A 23,847-nucleotide genomic window follows, 5' to 3' on the forward strand; every position below is an offset into this window, starting at 1 on the left:
TAGATTGGTATGAAGAGATACACAAATACGTACAGCGTAATCAAGTTATTGAGACAAGAAGAGAGAATTTGAATCCTGGAGACATATTTAAAGAAGACTGGTGGGCAGAGACGATCTTGAAACGATTTGGAAACATTAAATTTGCAATTCATGTTTTGAACGGTGAAAGCATTCAAGTTTCTTATCTTTCTCTTTCAAATAATATTGGGTGGAGATACGCTAACCAACATCCCTTACGAAAGCTCATCAGTTGTCAATAGGCACACACAAGCGCGCGCACACGCACATACATGTGTGTGTATATATACATACATACATACATACATATATATATATATATATATATATATATATATATATATATATATATATATATGTGTGTGTGTATATATGTGTATATATATATATATATATATATATATATATATATATATATATATATATATATATATATATATATATATATATATATATATATATTCCTTAATAGTTCAAGAGCATTTACGAATTTGCCATTCTGTGTCATGTGCGCTTAAATATACTGCACTCCAATATAAAATAAATCTAGAAACCATTCTCTGAACTATACTGCATAGATAAGTAACATAATAAAAACGTAACTTCCATCATCATCCGGCGCCTACCTCTTGTATCCTGCCATTTGGATTAGCTTTATCTATAAAAATCAGATAAGCACAAGAGAAGCCTCTAAATGCTCTCCAGTTTTTCTCACTAAGACTCTTCATAAGAATTAACAAAAACTTTAACATGCGTACTATTAAAATTTCAACATTACAAATATTAACAAGAACATACCTATTTGTTACAGCAACTCACTCGTCATCACTACGTAACCTTCAAAGTTCATTCTAAAAAATAGTGAGAAGTCTGTTCTCTCCAGTTTTTTCTAAATGGTGTCCTTTTCTTCATTGCCTGTATTTAGGTATATTTCGTGACTATAGTGCACATTTGTACCCGACAAACACTTGCACACTAGCGGCATCCAAATTGTTTTCGTACAAATAATCAGATCTACTGAAAAGGGCTTTCGATTTCTGAACTTATTTATAGCTATCTTACTTCCTTTACAGCTTCTAAAATTAGCATCCCATGGTACACAGCACACGGAAACACATTCTGTTGCTTTTCTTTAGTGCCGAAAAAAAAAAAACGCAGATTATTACATCTCCGCCCTATTGTTACAATATTTCCGTAAGTAGTTTCTGAATGGACCTGATTTAGGACATGACTATTTGCAGTCCCTTAAATCTCCTTGGCATTCCTGAGATTCCTGTGAGAACTTCGCATAACATCTCAAATTCCCTTAATACTCCACTCTTCCCTCACCACCCATTTCTTAGTCAATCTTGTAACTATACATTCCATCTCACCTACCGTGCTAAAAAGGCCCATTAATTCTATTATGTGAATTTATGCACAACCTAAAGCCATTAGAACAGGTATGGACAATTTACACTTGAATAACATCCCCCAAAAAAATCGAAATAAAAATAGCAACTCCCTTCACTTTCCGTTGCATAAAACAGTCCAGGAATAATCGAAGCGAGAAACTAAAAAACGAAGCAAAAGCAAATTCTTCATTCAGTAAGTCATCAGCACCTTATTTAAGTATTCAACAATCAGCCAAATTTAACTGAACAAGCGAACGCTCAGAGGAAAAGAATGTGACTGCTGTGAAAGTCAATGATTACGGTTGCTCCTTGTGTACTGGTACCACTTGCGAGTTGTACCCAGCAATGGAACTATCGGAAACTGACGGTTTTGAAAAATGTTTATAAAAAGGCAAGTAGACGGATCTATCGGTTTCTTTGTTAACATGTTCCGTTTCTCACTTCACTATTAAGGGCGACAGCCCCGCTGAATTAGTCAATCAACGTCCTACCGTCTGCTTGGGTTTCTGAACTAACCCTGCAAGAGTAACAATTCCGGGGCCATTAGTCTTCCTCGGTTATTTTCTCTACATTCTCAACTTGAGGCAGTATTCAGTTTTTCGCTCATTTGGTTTCGATGACATTTGCTGTTGTGACCTAAGTTAGTTTATTCATACACATAGATGAACCAGACCTGCTTAAAATAACGTCATTCGCATCCCCCCTCCACCGCCACCACCCGTCAAATTAGGAAGCAAAATCTGCCATCAAATGAGTAAGTGTGTTGATATTTTCCATTTATCTGTACCCAAAACTGACGATCATTCCAAATTATTTTTGGTAAGTTGTCAGTCAGTTAATAATGTGGATGCTACTTACTTTTCAAAATGTTTTCGTTTAAATATCAAGTCCTATCTCAAGTACGAGTACCTCAAAACCACCAGGCACTCTGTATCACTAATATATGACTTTGATGTGTCGTTGTAAATAATGACACATCAAATTCTCGTATATAGATACATTCCTTAGATTTATGTAATTAAATTCAACAGATTTATACAAGAACACCCAGTCTGTTAGGGCTCTCCCAAATTAAAAATCCTTCTCCACAAAGGCTGTAGGAAGGGACTCGCGTTAAAATATCTTGGCCCAACGCTGCAGAATTTATGGAGTAAAAAGCCAAGGAGAGGAAGTAAAAGGACTTGATCCATTATTCATTGGTCGGGTCGTTCGTAATCTAGCTGCCAACTAAATCTCTGGCCACTCATTCCAAATTTATTGTAAGGAGGAGGTAAAGTTTTCACTCTTCTTTATTTGTTTCTTTTGTTATACTCATACGTCCAGTTAGAAAATTATTCTATTATATTTATGATGTCTGAATATTTCCTTAATATAGTTTCATGGAGATAATGATTTCAGTCTTTTATCCAAGATTAATTTAATCTTTGCAGGCCATATGTGAAACCCGATATTCTTATTAAAGCTAAAATATTTTTATTTCAGCACGACCAACCTGGGATATAACATGAAGAATAATCCAAGAAGAATAAACACTGTAAGAAAACTGCAGTTTTAATAAAAACTCTTAACACTGAAGGTACGTGAAAAAAAAATCTTCAAACAAGTAAATTTTTCAATACACTTACAGAATGATGATAAAAATAGCTTGTTGTATTTCCTTTCTATATGATATGACCATCGCAGGGTCCATTATAGTCCCTAGTTCATCCACACTAGGAACATATACGGAGTAATATCTAATATGAATACACACACACACACACACACACACACACACACATATATATATATATATATATATATATATATATATATATATGTGTGTGTGTGTGTGTGTGTGTGTGTGTGTGTGTGTGTGTGTGTGTGTGTGTGTGTGTGTATACACACACATGGAAGAGACAGACCGGGTGGCCAAATCGAAACAGACAACATACGGTAGGTTTTAAATAGCAATAATGCACTGATCCATAAATCTTACCTCAGTTATAATAACAGACAATATCACATTTCAAAGTGTTTAGATTAATCAAAGCATCAGAATATACTACATACATATATGCGAACAGCATTTCTCAACATGCTGGCTATAACCAAATCACTAAGAAAAAATTAACAAAAGGGATTATCTGTGTTTATATACATATTTATGTATAACTGAATCAAGAAAATAAGGAACGTGACGAATATATAAATAAAGGCAATGCCACGAAGGAAAGTGAAACGACGGAGTGGTGCCAGGCCTTTAGACATACTGTCCTTTACTTAGAAGACTGCTAAATATAGGACAGCAAGTCGAAAGGCCTAGCACCACTCAGTCGTTTCACTTTCCTCCATGGCATTGCCTTTATTTATACATATTTATATGTGAGGATTTAAGTACTAATTCCAACTTTGCCAAAAAATGTCTTTCGCTCAGTGAATGATCTTAGTGGATTTCGTACTGATTTAAGAGATCTTATTCTACGGAAAGGTCGACCGAGGCTTTTTAACCTTTTAGTAAAATTGAATGATTCAAGTGAGTTAGCATTTCTTGGAATGGCCCTTTGATTACGGGCGTTCTGAAACCCTCACCCCCTCAATCTATGTAAATCTGTCGTACAACGCTTCATAATACTGAAGGTAGAGAAGATAAGATGCATTTTCCCGCGGGGTGGGAACGGTTGTAAATAATATTAAGTAAAAAGTTGCGAACAGTGAATGTCGATGTTATGTATACCTTAATTTAACCAGACCACTGAGCTGATTAACAGCTCTCCTACGGCTGGCCCGAAGGATTAGACTCATTTTACGTGGCTAAGAACCAATTGGTTACCTAGCAACGGGACCTACAGCTTATTGTGGAATCCGAACCACATTACAGCGAGAAATGAATTCCTATCACCAGAAATAAATTCCTCTAATTCTTCATTGGCCGGTCGGAGACTCGAACTCGGCCTAGCAGAGTTCTAGCCGAGAACTCTATCGACTCGTCCAATGTGGAACTGAATGTGCACAAACAAGAACAGTCATAACACTCTCAAAATATTAAACATTATACCACTTCAAAAAGTTTGAATGAATAATAAAAGTATCAAAATAAGTATAAACGATGACAGTCAATAAGACGAAGATGAATACTGTAATTAGCAAAGCTCCCAGTGATAACAATAACTAGCATTATCATTGCCACTGCTAACCCAGCCACCGTCTTTCCTATCGTCATTTACGATAATAATAATAATAATAATAATAATAATAATAATAATAATAATAATAATAATAACAATAATAATAATAATAACAACAACAACATCCTTTATTTCACCTCAGAGCCATATTCAGGGAATATACAAAGCACAGACAATACAAAACACAATTTAGTATACGATAAAAAAATTATAATCGGAAATATCCGCACAGTTGCTGAAGAAGTAGAACAAATAATATTCGTAATAATGCTAATGACAATAAGAAAACTGAGACTAATAATAAAAAATAAAATAAAATGATAACCAGTAAAATCGGATTGCATGCAATTAATTTCCAGCTAGGGACCTAATGCGGTTACAGAAGTCAGGTCCAGGAGTCTAAATACGAAAAGCAAAATTAGTAAATCTCAATAATAATAATAATAATAATAATAATAATAATAATAATAATAATAATAATAAAATAAAAATAATAATAAACATAGAAATAATAATAATAATAATAATAATAATAATAATAATAATAATAATAATAATAATAATAATAATAATAACAGATTCCGCAGATGACAGTTAATAATTGCAAAAATAGAGAATAAGTATACACATCCACTCAGGCCACCCCTGTGTGAAGGAAGATAATGCCATTCATGGAACAGACGCCTTATTATCCCATCTTTCCCACGTTTTAAACCTCCTTCTTGCCTCACTGCTTAGGATGCTTTGTATAAGCGAATTGCTGCTGTTTCTCAGTCGGGAGATCAGACTGGACATTCTTCGGTTAACAAAGATTTTTAAATTATCTAGGCGGTTTTCGATGAACATCTGAGTGGCAGAGTGGTAGCGAGGTGTCATTGTGAAGAACGGTGATACGTCTCATGGCCTCTTGGGTATAGTCCAAACGGAACATCCATGTATGCAGTAGCAGCACGAGCGGAAGAGCAGCAGTTTCGTGTCTTGGTGACAAAAGGCAAACCTCCTTGAAATCATGTTACCACTTGCACATAGTTTACGAAGCCCATGTTCTACAGTATGTCTGCCGTATCTTTTAGGTCGTCCGTGATGATGTGGTCCAAATACGGGAATTCTTGGATTGAATGAATATCGAATCGATTTCGAGAGCAGCGGAAAGTGTCAACTGGTCGCTGGAGGCCTTGACTGATGGGGAAATCAGAACCATAGAGGTTGTATATTGTTGTTTCGTTGATAGTTAATCCGATTGGGGGTGAGTTCAGTTTGAAATTCAGGGCATCTGTGTACGTGTCAAACAGGTATGGAGAGAGAATGCCCCCTTGCCGGAGCACGTTTAAGGCGCCGAAGTTGTACAACAACACGTTACACCATTTGACACAGAGTTGCTGTGTGGAGCAAGTAAATATAAAAATATACCTCTTTTGTGCGGCTTCAGGAAGAGCTTCAGGTAGTTTACTAAACTCAATAAAAATTGTGAAAAGCATAAACTAACATCCAAAACAAGGAGCACTTGGATCCAGTCAGTGAAGGTATAAACAACCTGCAAAGGAAACCCTAAAACTGTTAATAATGAAAATCTGGAAATTTACGAAAAATATTTTAGTTTCTCCCTTTCTCCATCATCCTCGTCTTTGTCTTTCTTCTACTGCATTGGTTTCCAATATGACGCAAGGAACAGGAAATCCCAACTGAGATGGAAGTTACGCTCTCCTGCGTACAAGTAATGGCTTTTAAATAAAGAACAAAGCATCATTTTGTATATATATATAAATATATATATATATATATATATATATATATATATATATATATATATATATATATATATATATATATATATATATATATATATATATATATATATATGTGTATATATATACACATAAATACACAAACATATGTATACATATATATATATATATATATATATATATATATATATATATATATATATATATATATATATATCTATATATATATATATATATATACATAAATACACAAACATATATATACATACATATATGTATATATATACATATATATATGTTACAGATAACACGCGTAATGACTGAAATTTCAGTCATCACGCGTAATGCACTTAGGGACATTTGATCCCCCCAGGAGCTAGTACTAAACACGGCGAAATACATTTGACCCCCCAGGGACTAGTACTAAACCCGGCGAAACAGTGTAGGTGACTCACTGTTTTGCCGTGTTTAGTACTAGCTCCTGGGGGGATCAAATGTCCCCTAAGTGCATTACGCGTGATGACTGAAATTTCAGTCATTACGCGTAATGACTGATTACGCATGTTGACTGTAACACACACACACACACACACACACACACATATATATATATATATATATATATATATATATGCTTAAATATGTTTGCCACAATTAAACACTTTCCTTTAGCAGGGGTGATTACAGATCACTAACTTATTTAAGATTAAATTATCCGGTGCCGCAAAACAATGGTCGTCGACGCGCAAATATATGCTAGTAAAATCAATTTTTTTATGTTACAAAAATATAACAACACAACAATCATTGCAAGTTCGTACTTAAATTCTTGAATCGCTGATGAACTCCTTATGTAGAAAGCTCACTATGTTAAAGTTTACATACGCCGACACAGCGGGCCCATCGGCAGACTTTCGAAAGCCTCTACTCACATCGCATCTACCCCTTTCTTACATACGCTCTAGCGCTTGCTGGATATTATGAAGCACCAATTCTCAAACTCCCTCAAAGCATCTCTCTCTCTCTCTCTCTATATATATATATATATATATATATATATATATATATATATATATATATATATATATATATATATATATATATATATATATATATATATATATATATATATATGTATATATATATATATATATATATATATATATATATATATATATATATATATATATATAAATATATGCATGTATATATTTGTGTGTGCATATGTATGTATGTATAATATATATATATATATATATATATATATATATATATATATATATATATATATATATATATATATATATTCAAAGTTAAGGAAAACTGTCTGGCTGGTATCTGGTCCACCAATCACAAAAGACTGCTGCGTCTTCCCTACAGCTCTTTGAACGTCCTGCTCAAAACCTGATGTGTGACACACACTGATGGCACCCACTCTAAAGGTAAAGGTGATGCCCATGCAAGTTCTAACGTCTCACTCTAAACGATGCCGAGAAAATTATACATACAACCTTCAAGCGTCAAGAGAGGTAGGCAGACGGAGGCTTTTGCCATATACCCCTGATCGTAGTAACTCGAATACATTGAACAAAATATATTTTCAGTAAACCAAGAGCCATGCAGCAAGGTAAACTTTAAAAAATGAACAAAAGTATCACTAACCTGTAATTCTGTGAACTAATTCTTCGCAGGTCATGAAGACTCGAGATCCAGACCGTGAAGATACCTGCAGAATAAAAATAATGAAAAGGATATTGGTGTTATCATCCAATACCGATTTTGTAATAAATTTCTTTTTTCATTTCGATTCATAATTTTGTCTTGTGCCGTCGTTTTATGTAGATCAGAGAGGTTGATATGTTATAAAATTATATTTCATTTATAAACAGGCCTAATGAGTTATAGCTAAGACGGGCGCACGTACAATATCTGATAAGCTGCTGTTTCCACTGAAAATCTATCTCCATTATTCTCTGTTCTTGGTATCTCTTAAACACGAGTGTGGTGTCTCACTTGGGCCAGGGAGTTAATGCATTCCTGTATCAGTTCAGTTCTATCACAGTTAATTTTGACAGAAATAGTTGGGGTCGTTAACGGCACAGAAAGGGAAATGTCTTATCTAATTCATAATTTCAATCAAAATGAGTAATTTGTTTTGAACAACCAACAGACCAATCCTCCGTAGAGCACAGTTTCTCTTGTGCAAAACAATGCGAACATAAAGAACGACGACGAAACCAATTTCTCTGTGACATGATATGCTGAATGTGCTGGTTGAAATACTAGTGCATATTATTATTCATAAAAAAAATCATTTTGAATTATTATCACCATTACTACACTACAGAAGCATTGAGGTAGAATGAACGACTACGCAGATATAATGCAATTAAAAATTTGAGATAACAGAAATTGCATTTTCAAGATCACAACAAACATAAATTAGCTATTTCAAGACCAATAAAATACCTGCAGGCTCAATGTTGGAACAAACAATGAAGAAACTGCTACATTCATCCGGGATAAAACAACACTAATGTACAAAAAATAAAAAATAATTCATGACCACATGAACCACAATTAAATCATCCAGGAGGAGGAACTACTGCACAAAGACTGGAACACAGCTCTTGCTGTAAATATCACGACACTTCAGATCTCATTGGAGACAGCTGTAGAAATTGACAGTGACAATATCAAAACACGAACAAAACTGATAATAAACTGGTGGCTGATTTCACCTCACTTAAAAAAAACTAGCGTAATACGACGACACCAAGAAACGTACGGTTTTTAGCGAAGCCAATGTATTTTTGGTAATTTAATAGTTTCTGGCCAATAATCCTTTTCCTTTCTCTGACATGAAGCGTATGGATCATGCCAAGTGACACATCTCAGACATATATTTACATACACACACGATTATTGTTAAATGTCTGTTATCTCTTTAACTTCTTATTTATATTATACTGGGATATTCTTTCATGACATTCAATGAACCCTTGTTCACATTTTCTTCCTCTTTATTAGGTACTTTGGACAGAGAGAGAGAGAGAGAGAGAGAGAGAGAGAGAGAGAGTGGTCTTCACCTGAAGCTCACTGACCCGACCTGTTATCCAATTCGGCATTACATTCTGCCACTTTTCAGTTCAGGTTGTAATTAAAGATAATCACTCTAAATTTTGTAACGAACCTTGATGAGGCCAGAAAGTTCTTCGTGGGACTTATAATCAAGTTTAAAAGTACATGAATCGAGCTGTTCGTCTTATGGAAGTTTAAATCATTCCCATCGTCATTCGTAAACAACTGCAGATGAGAAAGCCAACGGAGAGCCAGAAAATATCGACCCCAAAATAACTGATACTGAAATATTTCTAATTCTTTTTTAATATTAAGACATATACATACATACATACATATATATATACACACACACATACATACATATATATATATATATATATATATATATATATATATATATATATATATATATATATATATATTAGTACACACACACATACATATATATATATATATATATATATATATATATATATATATATATATATATATATATATATATATATGTGTGTGTGTGTGTGTGTGTACACAGGTATATATGTGTGCATATGTATGTATGTATGTATGTATGTCTTAATATTAAAAAGAATTAGGAATATTTCAGTATTAGTCATTCTGTTGTCGATATTTTCTGGCTTTCCGTTGGCTTTCCCATTTTCAGTTCTTTACGAATGACGATGGGAATGATTTAAACTTCCATACGACGAACAGCTCGATTCATGTGCTTTTAAATTTGATTATAAGTCCCACGAAGAACTTTCTGGCTTCATCAACGTTCGTTACAAAATTTAGAGCGATTATCTTTAATTACAACCTGAACTGAAAAGTGGCAGAATGTAATGCCTAATTGGATAACAGGTCGGGTCACTGAGCTTCAGGTGAAGACCTCTCCTCTCTCTCTCTCTCTCTCTCTCTCTCTCTCTCTCGTCCAAGGTACCTAATAAAAATGAAAAAAATGTGAGTAGGTGTTTACTCAATGGCATGAAAGAATATCCCAGTATAATATAAATAAGAAGTTAAAGAGATAACAGACAGCTAACAATAATCGTGTGTGTGTGTATCTAAATATGTGTCTGAGATCTGTCACTAGACATAGTCCATACGCTTCAAGTCAGAGAAAAGAAAAGGATTATTGGCCATAAACTGTTAAGTTACCAGAAATACATTGGTTTCGCTAAAAACCGGGTAAATAAGTACGGCAAATTCGGCATTAGCTTATACCTCTCTAAGCGACATTTGTAGCTTCATGAATATACATATATATATGTATATGTATTTATATATATTACGCACAGGTAAAATATTGAGACAAATACTGTATGTATATATATATATAATATATATATATATATATATATATATATATATATATATATATATATATATATATATATATATATATATATATATATATATATACAAACAGTGTTTGTCTCAATAATTTACCTGGGCATAATAGTATATATATATATATATATATATATATATATATATATATATATATATATATATATATATATATATATATATATATATGTGTGTGTGTGTGTGTACATTCATGAAGCTACAAATATAGTTTAATATCAAATTCACGTTACTTCGGGAATATCCCCGATGGGGAATTATCACCGAAGGGTTTTTTTTTTTTTTTTTTTTAAGTGATAAATGGTTCGGAACCGCCGGGTCGCATATTTCCCAAGTCTGAAAGAGTACAGCGGTAGGGAAAATTAGGACCAATCAAAGCGCGCGGAGCTGATCATGACGTCACAAGCCACGCCTTTTAGCTCCTCAGTCCCATATCCATTACCGCCAGTCACGATGCCGAAGAAAAGCTTTCCAATTTCACAGTTTATGGCTTGTATGACTTATACATTTTAGTCAGATATATCTAAACATAATGCAACACTAATTTAACAACTTTATATTCTTCAAATGAGATACACCGTGAAATATATTATCCGTTATTGGCTTCCCCTTCTTGGTAATAATGGTCAGTCCTAGTTAATTCCAGCTCAAAGTCGATATTTACTGCATAAATAATATTTTCATCGCGAGTTTCTAAATTACATACATGAAAATGCATGTTTAATTCCATTTATGATGAGTTGCGATAACTCATGGGATGGATCAAAAATATACAAGATGGTAAAAATGATGGTATCTGACCTGTTTGTAGGGGAAATAGAGAGGGAGTAGGCTTATGCTACGGCTTTCTATGGACATATGCTATTTCGTAGTAATGGACATTACTGTGCAATGTATAAAAGCAATATACTGGTCATTACTAGGTTATGAACAGGAATCAGACTGATATAGTCCCTACTATTTACAGGGACACTGTATCAGCTTCATTCATTAAATTATTTCAAGAGCTAATGTGCCCTTGAGGAAACCTACAGTATAGTTGTTTTGGTGATCTAAGTTAGCCTACTGTAACCAAATATAGTTAGTTACTTGACAAACTCACCCTATCAGTAGCTAATCTGAATAAGGTTGCTTTTCAAGGTGTACTTGATAAGCTGTAGTAAAAAATTGCCTTTTTAAGTGGATTTCGTTTTGATAACCTTCGTGATGTCCGTACCTGATTGATACTTGTAATTCATTGTGTACAAATATATAAAAAGTTTTTCATTGAATATTTTTTGCTTTTGATTTTTAATTGTGTACAGATAAACAAAAAGTGATAATATAATATAGTATTGAATATTTTTAGCAAGCCCTTACGTGATTTTTGCTTAAAATTCATTGTGTACAAAGAAAGCACTGATTATTTAATTTATATTTAATATTTTTTAGCAAACACTTCATGCTTGTCATTCATTGTGTACAAATAATTAAAATGACTGTTTCATTAGTATTTAATATTTTTAGCAATTATAGGAGTACAGAATGCCTATTTATGGATTTACAGTAGACTTTTTACTAAGCTAAACTAGAGCAGAATTGATGCATAAATTTATTAGAATTGCAATATGCTTTAAAATAAATATAGATGACACTTTTTTCCAAACTCTCTTTCAGCAGAAAATTTTATACAAATATTCAACATGTATTAATTGAAGCCAGGGATAACGGTAGTATATGAGTATGCCACTGTTTTCATACAAGCTCACACTCAATAGCCAAATGTATGCCTTAAATTAAGTGCATAAATTTGTCATCAAAACTGTATCCTCCACATTTCATTTAAGCATAAGGCAGTTATTATTTTAGTACTGTACAGAATACCTTTTTATAGCCAGAAACAACAGGCAGTAACGCCTGAAAAACGTTCCATGCTCGAGTGGGCTAGTGGTAAACGTTAGGATTAGCAAAATCTTATACACACACACACATACATACATATATATATATATATATATATATATATATATATATATATATAATCTATATATATATATATATATATATATATATATATATATATATATATATATATATATATATATATATATATATATATGATACATACACATACACACACACACACACACACACACACACACACACATATATATATATATATATATATATATATATATATATATATATATATATATATATATACATTTATATATATATATATATATATATATATATATATAAATATACGTACATACATATAAATATATATGTATATAACTATATTTACATAAACATATAAATAGTATATATATATATATATATATATATATATATATATATATATATATATATATATATATATTTATATATATATACATACATACATACACATACAAACACACACACACACACACACACACACACACACACATATATATATATATATATATATATATATATATATATATATATATATATATATATATATATATATATATATATACATACATACATACATACATAAACACACACACACACACACACACACACACACACACACACACACATATATATATATATATATATATATATATATATATATATATATATATATATATATATATATATATATATATATAATGATGAGAGTTCATTTTTGATAGGTGTGGTTATAATGAGATAAATGAGAACTCGGTACTGGAACATGAGTTTATTCCAACGTTTCGACCGCAGAGGTCTTCTTCAGGGAACTGACAAAGTACAGGTTGTAGCAAGTATATATACAAAATCATATTCCCTATGGTTGCGCTAATGTTTTAATCCCCTTACCGTTCCCGACACTTGCAGCCCTAGGGAATATGATTTTGTATATATACTTGCTATAGCCTGTACTTTGTTAGTTCCCTGACGGAAACCTCAGCGGTCGAAACGTTGGAATAAACTCATGCTCCAGGATTGAGTTCTCTTTTATCTCCATATACACACACATATATATATATATATATATATATATATATATATATATATACATACATACATATATATACATATACATATATATATATATATATATATATATATACATGTGTGTGTGTGTGTATATAAACACACACATACATACAGTACTGTGCAGTATAGATCTTAGGGGGCTAAAATGGACTTAATACTGAGCTGAGACTCACATTTATACAATAATGAAAGCCAAATAAAATAAACTGCGTCGAAATAATATATAGGTAGGTAAATGTTCAGAGTTAATTTTTTTTATATATTTTTAACTCATAAGAAGTACTCTAGGGATGAAGAAAAAAGTATATTGCACAGTCCAGCACATAACACTACATCCTGACAACATTTTAGCAGCAACTTACTTCAGTTGCCCTCTAGCTCAGTGACTTAGCATTTGCAACATTTTCTTTCGCCGCCAACTGGGTACAGTTTATAAGAATTAAAACACTGCTTATTTTTTTTAACAAAAAATATCTTTCCAATGCTTGAATTCTTCTCTGCACTTGACATTGGTTCTAAGTTTTACACAGTCTTGTTCATATTTAATGACAACATTTTTAAAGCCGTCACTTTCAAAGTCCAAGATTAAATTCATCTTGATGGGAGTCGAAGTGCCGCGAAGTTCTTGGCCTCCTGTCTGTAGTCTGCAGTACTAATTACAGGTCATATACCATCATTTTTACCATCTTGTATTATATTGTTTTATTCATCCCATGAGTTATCGCAACCCTTTATAAATGGAATTAAACATGCATTTTCAAGTATATAATTTAGAAACTCTCGATAAAAATATAATTTATGCAGTAAATATCGACTTTGCGAGCAGGAATTAACAGGCACTGACCATTATTACCAAGAAGGAGAAGCCAATAACGTATAATATATTTCACGGTGTATCTCATTTGAAGAATATATTGTTGTTAAATTAGTGCTGCATTATGTTTAGATATATCTGACTAAAATGTATAAGTCATACAAGTCATAAACTGAAATTGGAAAGCTTTTCTTCGGCATCGTGACTGGCGGTAATGGATATGGTACTGAGGAGCTAAAAGGCGTGGCTTGTGACGTCATGATCAGCTCCGCGCGCTTTGATTGGTCCTAATTTTCCCTACCGCTGTACTCTTCCAGACTTGGGAAATATGCCGCCGGGTCTCGATCCCTTGACACGGTAACTTCCAGCAACTCCATTGGACGGTCAGACCATTGAGCCACCAAGAGAGGTTAATGCCGAATCTGCCGTACTTATTTACCCTGTCGAGAGCGGGGAAATCGTAATGTGCTTCGGCAATAACCCACCTCCACCATGATAACTCATTGGTTCGTTTGGAACACGCAGCTCTTATTATGAAATTTTTATCACACCATGATTTATATACAGGTGCATTCATGAAGCTACAAATATGGCTTAATATCAAATTCACGCTACTTCGGGAATATCCCCGACAGGGAATTATCACCGAAGGGGAATTTCTCTTTTTTTTTTTTTTTAAGTGATAAATGGATCGGAATCGCCGGGTCTCGATCCCTAGACACGGTAACTTCCATCGACTCCATTCGACGGTCAAACCATTGAGCCACCAAGAGCGGTGTAAGTTAATGCCGAATCTGCCGTGAATTGGATATTAAGCGACATTTGTAGCTTCATGAATGCATATAAATCATGGTGTGATAAAAACTTCATATATAAATTATATAATATATATATATATATATATATATATATATATATATATATATATATATATATATATATATATATATATATATATATATATATATATGATAGATAGATCAATAGATGTGCGTGTGTTTCTCCTTAGCTATCCGGACAAAGATAATGTTAACCAAAATTTTTTCAGACACAGTATATTAAAAAATAAGGATTTTCTTTCCTCATTTCGAAGTGACTTCTTCCCATTCAGCGACTGCCGGTATTCCGATTCCCAAAACATATTGTAAGAGTTCTCCGTTAGCCTACTACTACCGCAACTTCCTTCTGATATGAGACAGTCTTTTAAGGCTTTGATATAGTTCAAGGTTATTTACAATCCTTGAAATCATGAAGTGGATTTTTTTATATATTTAACAATGATTTTTTGCGATATTCGTATAGCATGTTTTTCTGGGTATTTTTCATGGATTTTCAGATTCATTAATACTCTTTATTTTAATACAAATTTCAATATTGTTCCGTTAAAGAAACTGTACCCTGCTGACTTTGCTTAACTCGGCTGATAAAACCAGCGATGGACTGAAAGCGATACTGGAGTCGCTGTTCATATAAGGCGTATAAGTTGATTTAAGAAAATTGCATTTGCTCAGAGAATATGACAGTAAAATACTGTCATCGTAAAATTCCACAAGGAATGCATAGCTACGAAGATCTCACAACGACAATAAAAATAAGTATGAACATGTTTAAAATTTGAGGACAAGTACATAAAGTGCAGTTGGCTGGTGCTTGTTATAGGCTTGTTTTATATATATATATATATATATATATATATATATATATATATATATATATATATATATATATATATATATATATATATATATATGTGTGTGTGTGTGTGTGTGTGTGTGTGTGTGTGTGTGTGTTTGTGTGCGTGCGCGTTTTTGTATCAGCGATGCGTTTTCCACCATAATTATTCTCCACTTCAGGATTCCTGCTCTAAAACCTAAGGGCCATAACCTCAAGGATCTGTTTGCTTACTGACTATATTCTAAGCAGCTCACTCCGCGCCACTTGACTGGAAATGAAAATGACATAATCATGACACTCGAGAGATTCTATGCGGAAGTTGCGGGTGAGGTGTTTATGTCGTCAAAAGAGGATGTGGAACTCTTATTGCCAAAGTGAAAAATCCATTAACTTGTCTAGACAGAGGTAATCCTTCGTTCAGTTTGCTATCGTACATAAAATGAATGCCATAAAGCGTGCGAGAGTTTTAGTTGTTCCTTGGGATGAGCCGTTGTTTCCAACATTATCCTTGCGTTTTTGCCCGTCTGGGATGGCAATATTGAAGGTTAAAAAAATACACTCATAAAAGAAGTATTCGCGATACATACTAGCGTCAACTCAGTATAAAGGGAAGGGAGAGAGCTCCATTTATGCTATTTAGCTCTTTCTGTGATAAATAAAGTCAAAGTTTGGACCGCCCGGCCAAACTAACTTTCATAAGGGTAACCTTTTCACTCTTAAGCTCATCAAAGATTAGAAAAGGGGAAGAATCTCATATAAACTGAAATTAAGCTATAATTCGACATGAAAACATGCACTTTACTTAGGGATTAACTGAACAAAGAATTATGAACAGGTAATTGTAAAAAACTGTGGACCTTTCCAGCAAATTTTAAGATGATACAGAGGAAAACACCATTAAGGATGATGAAAAAATAACACATCCAGTTATGGAAATAATATAAGGTAGATAAAAATTCACTGAGGAACGTAATTTTCCTCATACAGGCACATTCTGAATCATACATATGCTTCAGTGACCTCTGACACTTTCAAAAAGTCACTTGGATCTATAACACCCCGAAAAACCACCATATTTATTTATAGTGGCTTATTGTTTTCGTCAATCTGTTTCTCGACACAGAATAGCTAACACTCCCATTCCAAATGATTGACTGAAAACATATAACTGGTTTTGTAAGAAAATCGAAAATATTTCTTTTTAATTAGCCTTTTTCCTAATGAAGCACCCAAGCATATTTGCATTACAATAAGAATTGACAGGCAAAATGGTTACTACACCCATCAAGTACACAAGAACAGCTTTGATGCCTTCCAGGAAACTTCGGTATCACTAAAAAAAAAAAAACACAGTCTTAGAGAGATAGAATTCCAAATTGCCTTCCACCAATTTCGAATTACTTAGAACGTCTTGAAATTCCACTGAAAATTCAGCAGATGGGAACTAAAAATTACAAAATATATATAACCTAAAACTTAATCTTAAAAAGGAAATCTTACTTTCGTAACCAGTTTGCCCTCATATCTTATGCGCAGAAAAATAAGGAAAACCATTAGGGCCGTCTTCAAACAACAGATAACACTCTCCGAATCTGTATTGATGAAAAAAAAACTAGATCAAGAAGGAAAAACGCCAAAAGGTGGGAAAAAAATCCTTAGAAAAATCGATACTGAAAAATAAACACCATTCGCACACGAGATAAATTGCACCGCAGATAGACGGAATGACAGTGACTGTTATGATGACAATAATCAAACCACTGTTGGTGACCAGCGACAGTCATCAACTATGACAACTTTGTTATCCAGCGTTGTTCCAAACCAACTCCAAATTTTATCCTTTTGCATCAGCTGATGAAAAACGATCTCGTTAGTCAATAATCACGGCCAACAACCCAAACACCAGAGGAAAAAAGGGCACAAGTAAAACTGTCCTTAATTCGGGTTAGGAATTGACTTTTTGCCCAATAAAGCAGTTCACCTAATGCCACAAATGACCACTGGTCATAATTATCTCTATATCATTTCCCTTATTGTCTGTCTGACCGTCGATTCACAAAATCGCATTTTTTTTTTTTTTTGTCCAATTTCATGTCTACCGCTTTTCATAATCAAAATATTTGTAAAGCAGAATCCTACATAAAATAAAACTGACAAGTTTTTCTCTCAAGATATTTTGATTTACTTGACTGAATTAGGCTTCAGGTATAACACCTAAAACGTACTTTTTTCCTGCCAACTTGTTTTCTTCTAAATATGTAATGCAGCATACATCCATTCATTCGTGGATTATCTACCACGAAATATTTATGGTTTTTGTGCAAATGATTCCAATAATAATTTGAGATTCATTTCTCTGTAATATATTCTGGCTTAACTTCTCTTAATTAAACACTCACTTACCGATACCCCAATATTACATATAAATGATATATCCCATAACGCATTTCAATGTGTTTTGAGCATAATTATTTAATTCCAACATTTACCATCCTAATTTTTCTTATGCAAATCTCAACTTTTATTTCGCCTACATTCCAGTTTTAACTTCAAGAGATAATGCATGCAGAGTCCATTAAACTTGAGGGTATTTATTTGGAGAACATAATTCAGAGTTTAATCTCATTTGTAAATAGAATTTACCTTCACCAGGTCCGGAACATAAACACTGATGTACCAGAAAAGGGAAAAATTTTGTGTAACATTTACTTTATCTTGTTCATTCTCGAAAAATTCGTTTTCATTTAAACTATTTTATGTTCTATAAACATTTAAGTGAAACAACTCTTGTTACCACTCGGAAAAATATTTGTAAAACTCAAAATAAGAGCAAAACTTTCAGATGTTATGCCTTCAAAAAAACATCGGAACTGCTTTCCTTAAGGGTACGCACCCAATTATCAGTTTGGAAACTATCTTAACAAATCAGTGTTCAGCACAGCAACGTCCAATTTATCCCGTAAACTTTCCTGAATAACGCTACGAAAAGGCTACTGTGAAGGACTGCAATAATGAAAATAAATAAAAATTTAACTTTTGCTTCTACCAATTTCAAAAAGTAAAACTTTAAATTTTCATTTTACCCACATCATTGTTGAGGAATGGTATTCCCTAACCTGCGCCGTAACCCACTGTGCCTATATAATTGATGAAAAAAAAAGTTCTTGAGGAATTTTCGGCTCCTAAACCAAAAAAAAACCTTCTCACTTCAATCATGTAATAAAGCAGTTTCTATTCACTTTATCTGTGCTATCGATTTTCGTAAAAAACAGAAATAAAATTTGATTAACTTGCACGCAATTTCTTTTACTACGTTATTTTGCAAAGTAATACATCATTTCTGATAGAGCGGGGTTATTCGAATTTAGGTATATATATTTTGAAAAGCGAAAAAGTGAATATTCTTAAATAATCAAATAAACCTTTATAAATGGAGATTTTAGTACAATTATCTTTATCGAGCTCTTTAAGTCAATTTAATTTCTGCTAAAAATTTCCAAAGAGTAAAAGTTTTGGTAAATATTAATAACTATTCACTATATACTCGTAAAATTCGCTTGAAATCATATCAATTTTTCCTATTAAGAAGATAAATTAAGAAAGAATACAAAATAAATTCTAAAGACATCGGACAGGTAAAATCAATAAAAGATACATCAGCAACCCAAATCATGCAAATATATTTTCCAACTATGAAGAAAATACCGCATAACTTTGCATTCTAAACCGATCAAACCCTCAATCAGTTTTCACTTCCGTCGCTTCTCTCAACTTTACTGCTTTCTGTCGACCCCTTCCCCCCTTCACGAGCGCTGAATATGAGCAATAAAAAATAATAAAATAAGTTAAACTTCCTGCTTTCAGAGAAATAAACCAAACTAACCCGTGGGATATGCAATATGAAAACGATGAAGTTTTTTTTAGTCACCTTTACAGCAAAATGGTATAATTTTGATATAGAAATAGCATTGTCAAACTATTTACTCAGATTGCTACCAAGGCCGTACTATGCGCTGCAGAGCAGATATGGTGCCCTAAGAGACGAGTTTTGGGAAACGAATATAATGTACATCACGGCAGACGAGAGCCTTAGTAAAGGGCTCTGGTCTCTTTGATTAGGGAAGAGGACTCTTTATGGCACACGGGCATCCCGTCCCAAGAAGGATTCCAATTACTATATTGACTCTTGCAGGAGAAAAAGCGTGTGTGTATGTATATATATATATATATATATATATATATATATATATATATATATATATATATATATATGTGTGTGTGTGTGTGTGTGTGTGTATGTGTGTGTGCATATATATATACACACGTTTTATATATATATATATATATATATATATATATATATATATATATATATATATATATATATATATATATATATATATATATACATATATATATATATATATATATATATATATATATATATATATATATATATATATATATATATATATATATATTCAAAACAAAAATGTAAAAACGTCAAGCAAATGTCTTTGAGCTTTTTACATGAATACACAACGAAGTCCTTTAAAAAATATAACATAATAATGTCATGTCAAGACATATCAGTACCTTACAGGGAAACATGAAACTTAAACGGCACAACTTCCCCTCATGTCCGCGCTAATGACTTCTAAGGCAAACTAATCGATACAACAATAATGAACTACCAAAGGTAAATCCATTTACCTGCAATGCCTTCTCTTTCGTAATTGCGAATGGGATGAGCTGTTTTTACTCCTTCCCCTTTCCTTCCTTACGTCCCTCTCCCTCCCCTTTTCCTTTCACGTGAGGAACGAGTCTTCCTCCACTATATTTTTCCTGTTCACCCTCAGAGGGAGAAAATGTTATAATCTTTCTTTTAAGAGAGAGGTTTTATAACTACGAGATATAACATTTGTTAACCTAATTGTGGGGTAGAAACTTAATAGAAAATGTACGTCGTATACGAAAACAAACACAAACCCCGTGCAAAATAAAAAAAAAAAAGAATAAATGAAATGAGGAAACAGAAATAATGAAAGAATTCCCAACTGAAAATATCCAAGGAAATTACCACATAAATGTAAAAAAAAATCACCAGGGTGTGAACCGTATAAATAAACTATATTAGAAGGGTAAAGTGTACATATAAAAATAGTATAAACGAAACTGCTTTTTCTTGCGTAAAAGTAGAGCAAATGGTATGAAATCATCGTAATGAGAAAAATATCAATAAAATGCTAGGAAAGGGTACGTAAGTAATCCTTTTCTTTCAAAATACCTATCCATGTGAATTGTCGACATGGGAATACGGGACTTACAGCTTATTGTGGAATCCGAACCACATTAAAGCGAGAAATGAATTTCTATCACCAGAAATATATTCTTCTAATTCTTCATTGGCCGGTCGGAGAATCGAACGCGGGCCCAGCAGAGTGCTAGCCAAGAAGGAAGCATTATGGCATGGTACATAACTAGAGAAGCTATTGGGTGGACCTCATCAAAACGTCAAAGTGAAAAACCACTCAAGTAAGCTTAAAACTCAGGTCCACATCAGAGAGAGAGAGAGAGAGAGAGAGAGAGAGAGAGAGAGAGAGAGAGAGAGAGAGAGAGAGAGTTAAGTCAAAGTGGTAATCGCAAAGAAATTAAGTAGAATCAGGATTCCGAGAGTACCGAATAATATATATAAACAGCCCAAGTCTATACCCAAGCAAACGAATGAGTATGGCTTTAAAAAAATGCGAAACAAAATTCTCTGCTAATGAGGGAACACATTAATTACCAAAGACAGAATGCGCAAAACTAGACGAAAACGAGGATGTAAAAGACATGGTTACAATGAAATGAAAATCTTGGCCAAATGGTAAAAGCGAGAAATTGCTTAAATTTTTCATTGTTCAACATATGTAAATGGAAATCCACAGGGAGGTCAAAGGGCTTCAAAACCCGAGTCCAATAAGGAGAGGAAGAGCAGCAGACAATTTATAAGTCTGCTGGCCTAGAGCGGGGAGGGGGGCAGGGAAGAGGATGATGCTTCGACAGTGAGAAAAGGGAGAAGATGTATACATCAGACCATGCAAAACGGACGATAAACATTGCATTTACTTTGGCAACGAGAAAAAGGATTAATTCATGTCACAAAATTTATAAATTATATACACATATATATAAATATATATATATATATATATATATATATATATATATATATATATATATATATATGTGTGTGTGTGTGTGTGTGTGTGTGTGAGTGTGTGTGTCTGTGTGTACTTACAGTATAAAGAGAAGAAAAAACTTACATACTACCAAACGAAAATATTAAGGAATAAGTTCTTGCCTAATACCAACAAGCATCTCTAACATAACGCTTGTGTCTCAAAGAATCAAAGGGTTCTAAAACAAGCCAAAACAAGGTTGAAAACCACCGAATATCATCGCCATTACATTTGGTGACGTTAATTCAAACGACATTGAAAACTTGATCCAGCGACATTTATGATTTCATAAATTTTACACATTGGGCAAAAACAAGTCATGAAACCCCATAAAAATCCAGTCATCTACTATTCCCCAAATTACTGTGGAAATTATGGACGTGACCAGATCCTGAAATCAAGCCAACGTCGGGTTGTCAGATTTGCTAGGTGCTGGATGTACATAAATAAATGGGGATCCAAGTTTGTAATTTTCTTGAATAAACGTATTTCCATCAATGTTCAGTTTTACATTGTAATGAAGATAAACCCAGCACATTCCCTTTTAGAGTCCCCTAATTAGAAAATAAGTATTATATAATGATGTTTTGCTGCTAGAGTGCTGGAAAAGGTGAGCAAACGAGCTTATTAAACTTCGTAATAGTGGATTCATAAATGCACATTTAAATCTGAGCGTGTCTGAAACAACCAACTTTTTTGAGGATTAATAAGAATGTTACGTAGCCACGGAAGTTCGTAAGACTGAAGGTTTTAGCTTTTGGAAGACTTATGACATAAGCATAACAACGATACAAAGGTAAAGCTGTAAAATAAGGAATGATTGATAATAAGTTTACAAGCTAGCATGCAGAATTTGTTCGCGAAGTCCGTTTCTGTTCTGTTTAGGACTGCAGTGGTTTTCTCAGTTTATGAAAAGGTAACTTACTTCTTTAAAATGTTAATGGAAAAGAACTTCCTCACGAGTGTCGAATGTTCGTTTCGCAATACGGCTTCCAAGGAAAACATTAATTTAATGACATGAAACAATCGACTGACAAAATGCTTCAATTACACGTTAAATCATAGGTCAGAATCTCTCTCTCTCTCTCTCTGAGCAATTCGGTGGCAGGGGGAAATACAGATGTTTTCTTTGTGAGCCAAGGATTTAAAGGATGTGGAAGAGTTTTCGGGGGAGAATTCTGAAGGGGTCTGTTATAGAAAGGAAAGAAGATCGGCTAACGCAAAAATACTTTGCTAAAGTAAAAACGTTTGTTGCACTCTCAAGTCCCATATCCAACAAACTCACTTTTGAAGATTTGAAATATCGACCCGTTTTCTTGGACTCTTGCAGTAAATTCGTTTCACCAGAGACCT

General features: G+C 33.1%; 1 protein-coding gene across 1 annotated transcript in view; it reads right to left on the reverse strand.

Annotated features, from left to right (window-relative positions):
• The window catches only part of LOC136843644 (uncharacterized), a 375,108-nt gene that overhangs the window by 77,021 nt on the left and 274,240 nt on the right, over positions 1–23,847 (reverse strand). Inside the window, exon 3 of the mRNA XM_067112187.1 lies at positions 7,987–8,050. Within this exon, the coding sequence (XP_066968288.1) occupies positions 7,987–8,050 (64 nt within the window). The remainder of the gene's footprint in view (positions 1–7,986; positions 8,051–23,847) is intronic.

This window comes from Macrobrachium rosenbergii, chromosome 12 (assembly GCF_040412425.1).
Source record: "Macrobrachium rosenbergii isolate ZJJX-2024 chromosome 12, ASM4041242v1, whole genome shotgun sequence".
NCBI classification, from domain to species: Eukaryota; Metazoa; Arthropoda; class Malacostraca; order Decapoda; family Palaemonidae; genus Macrobrachium; species Macrobrachium rosenbergii.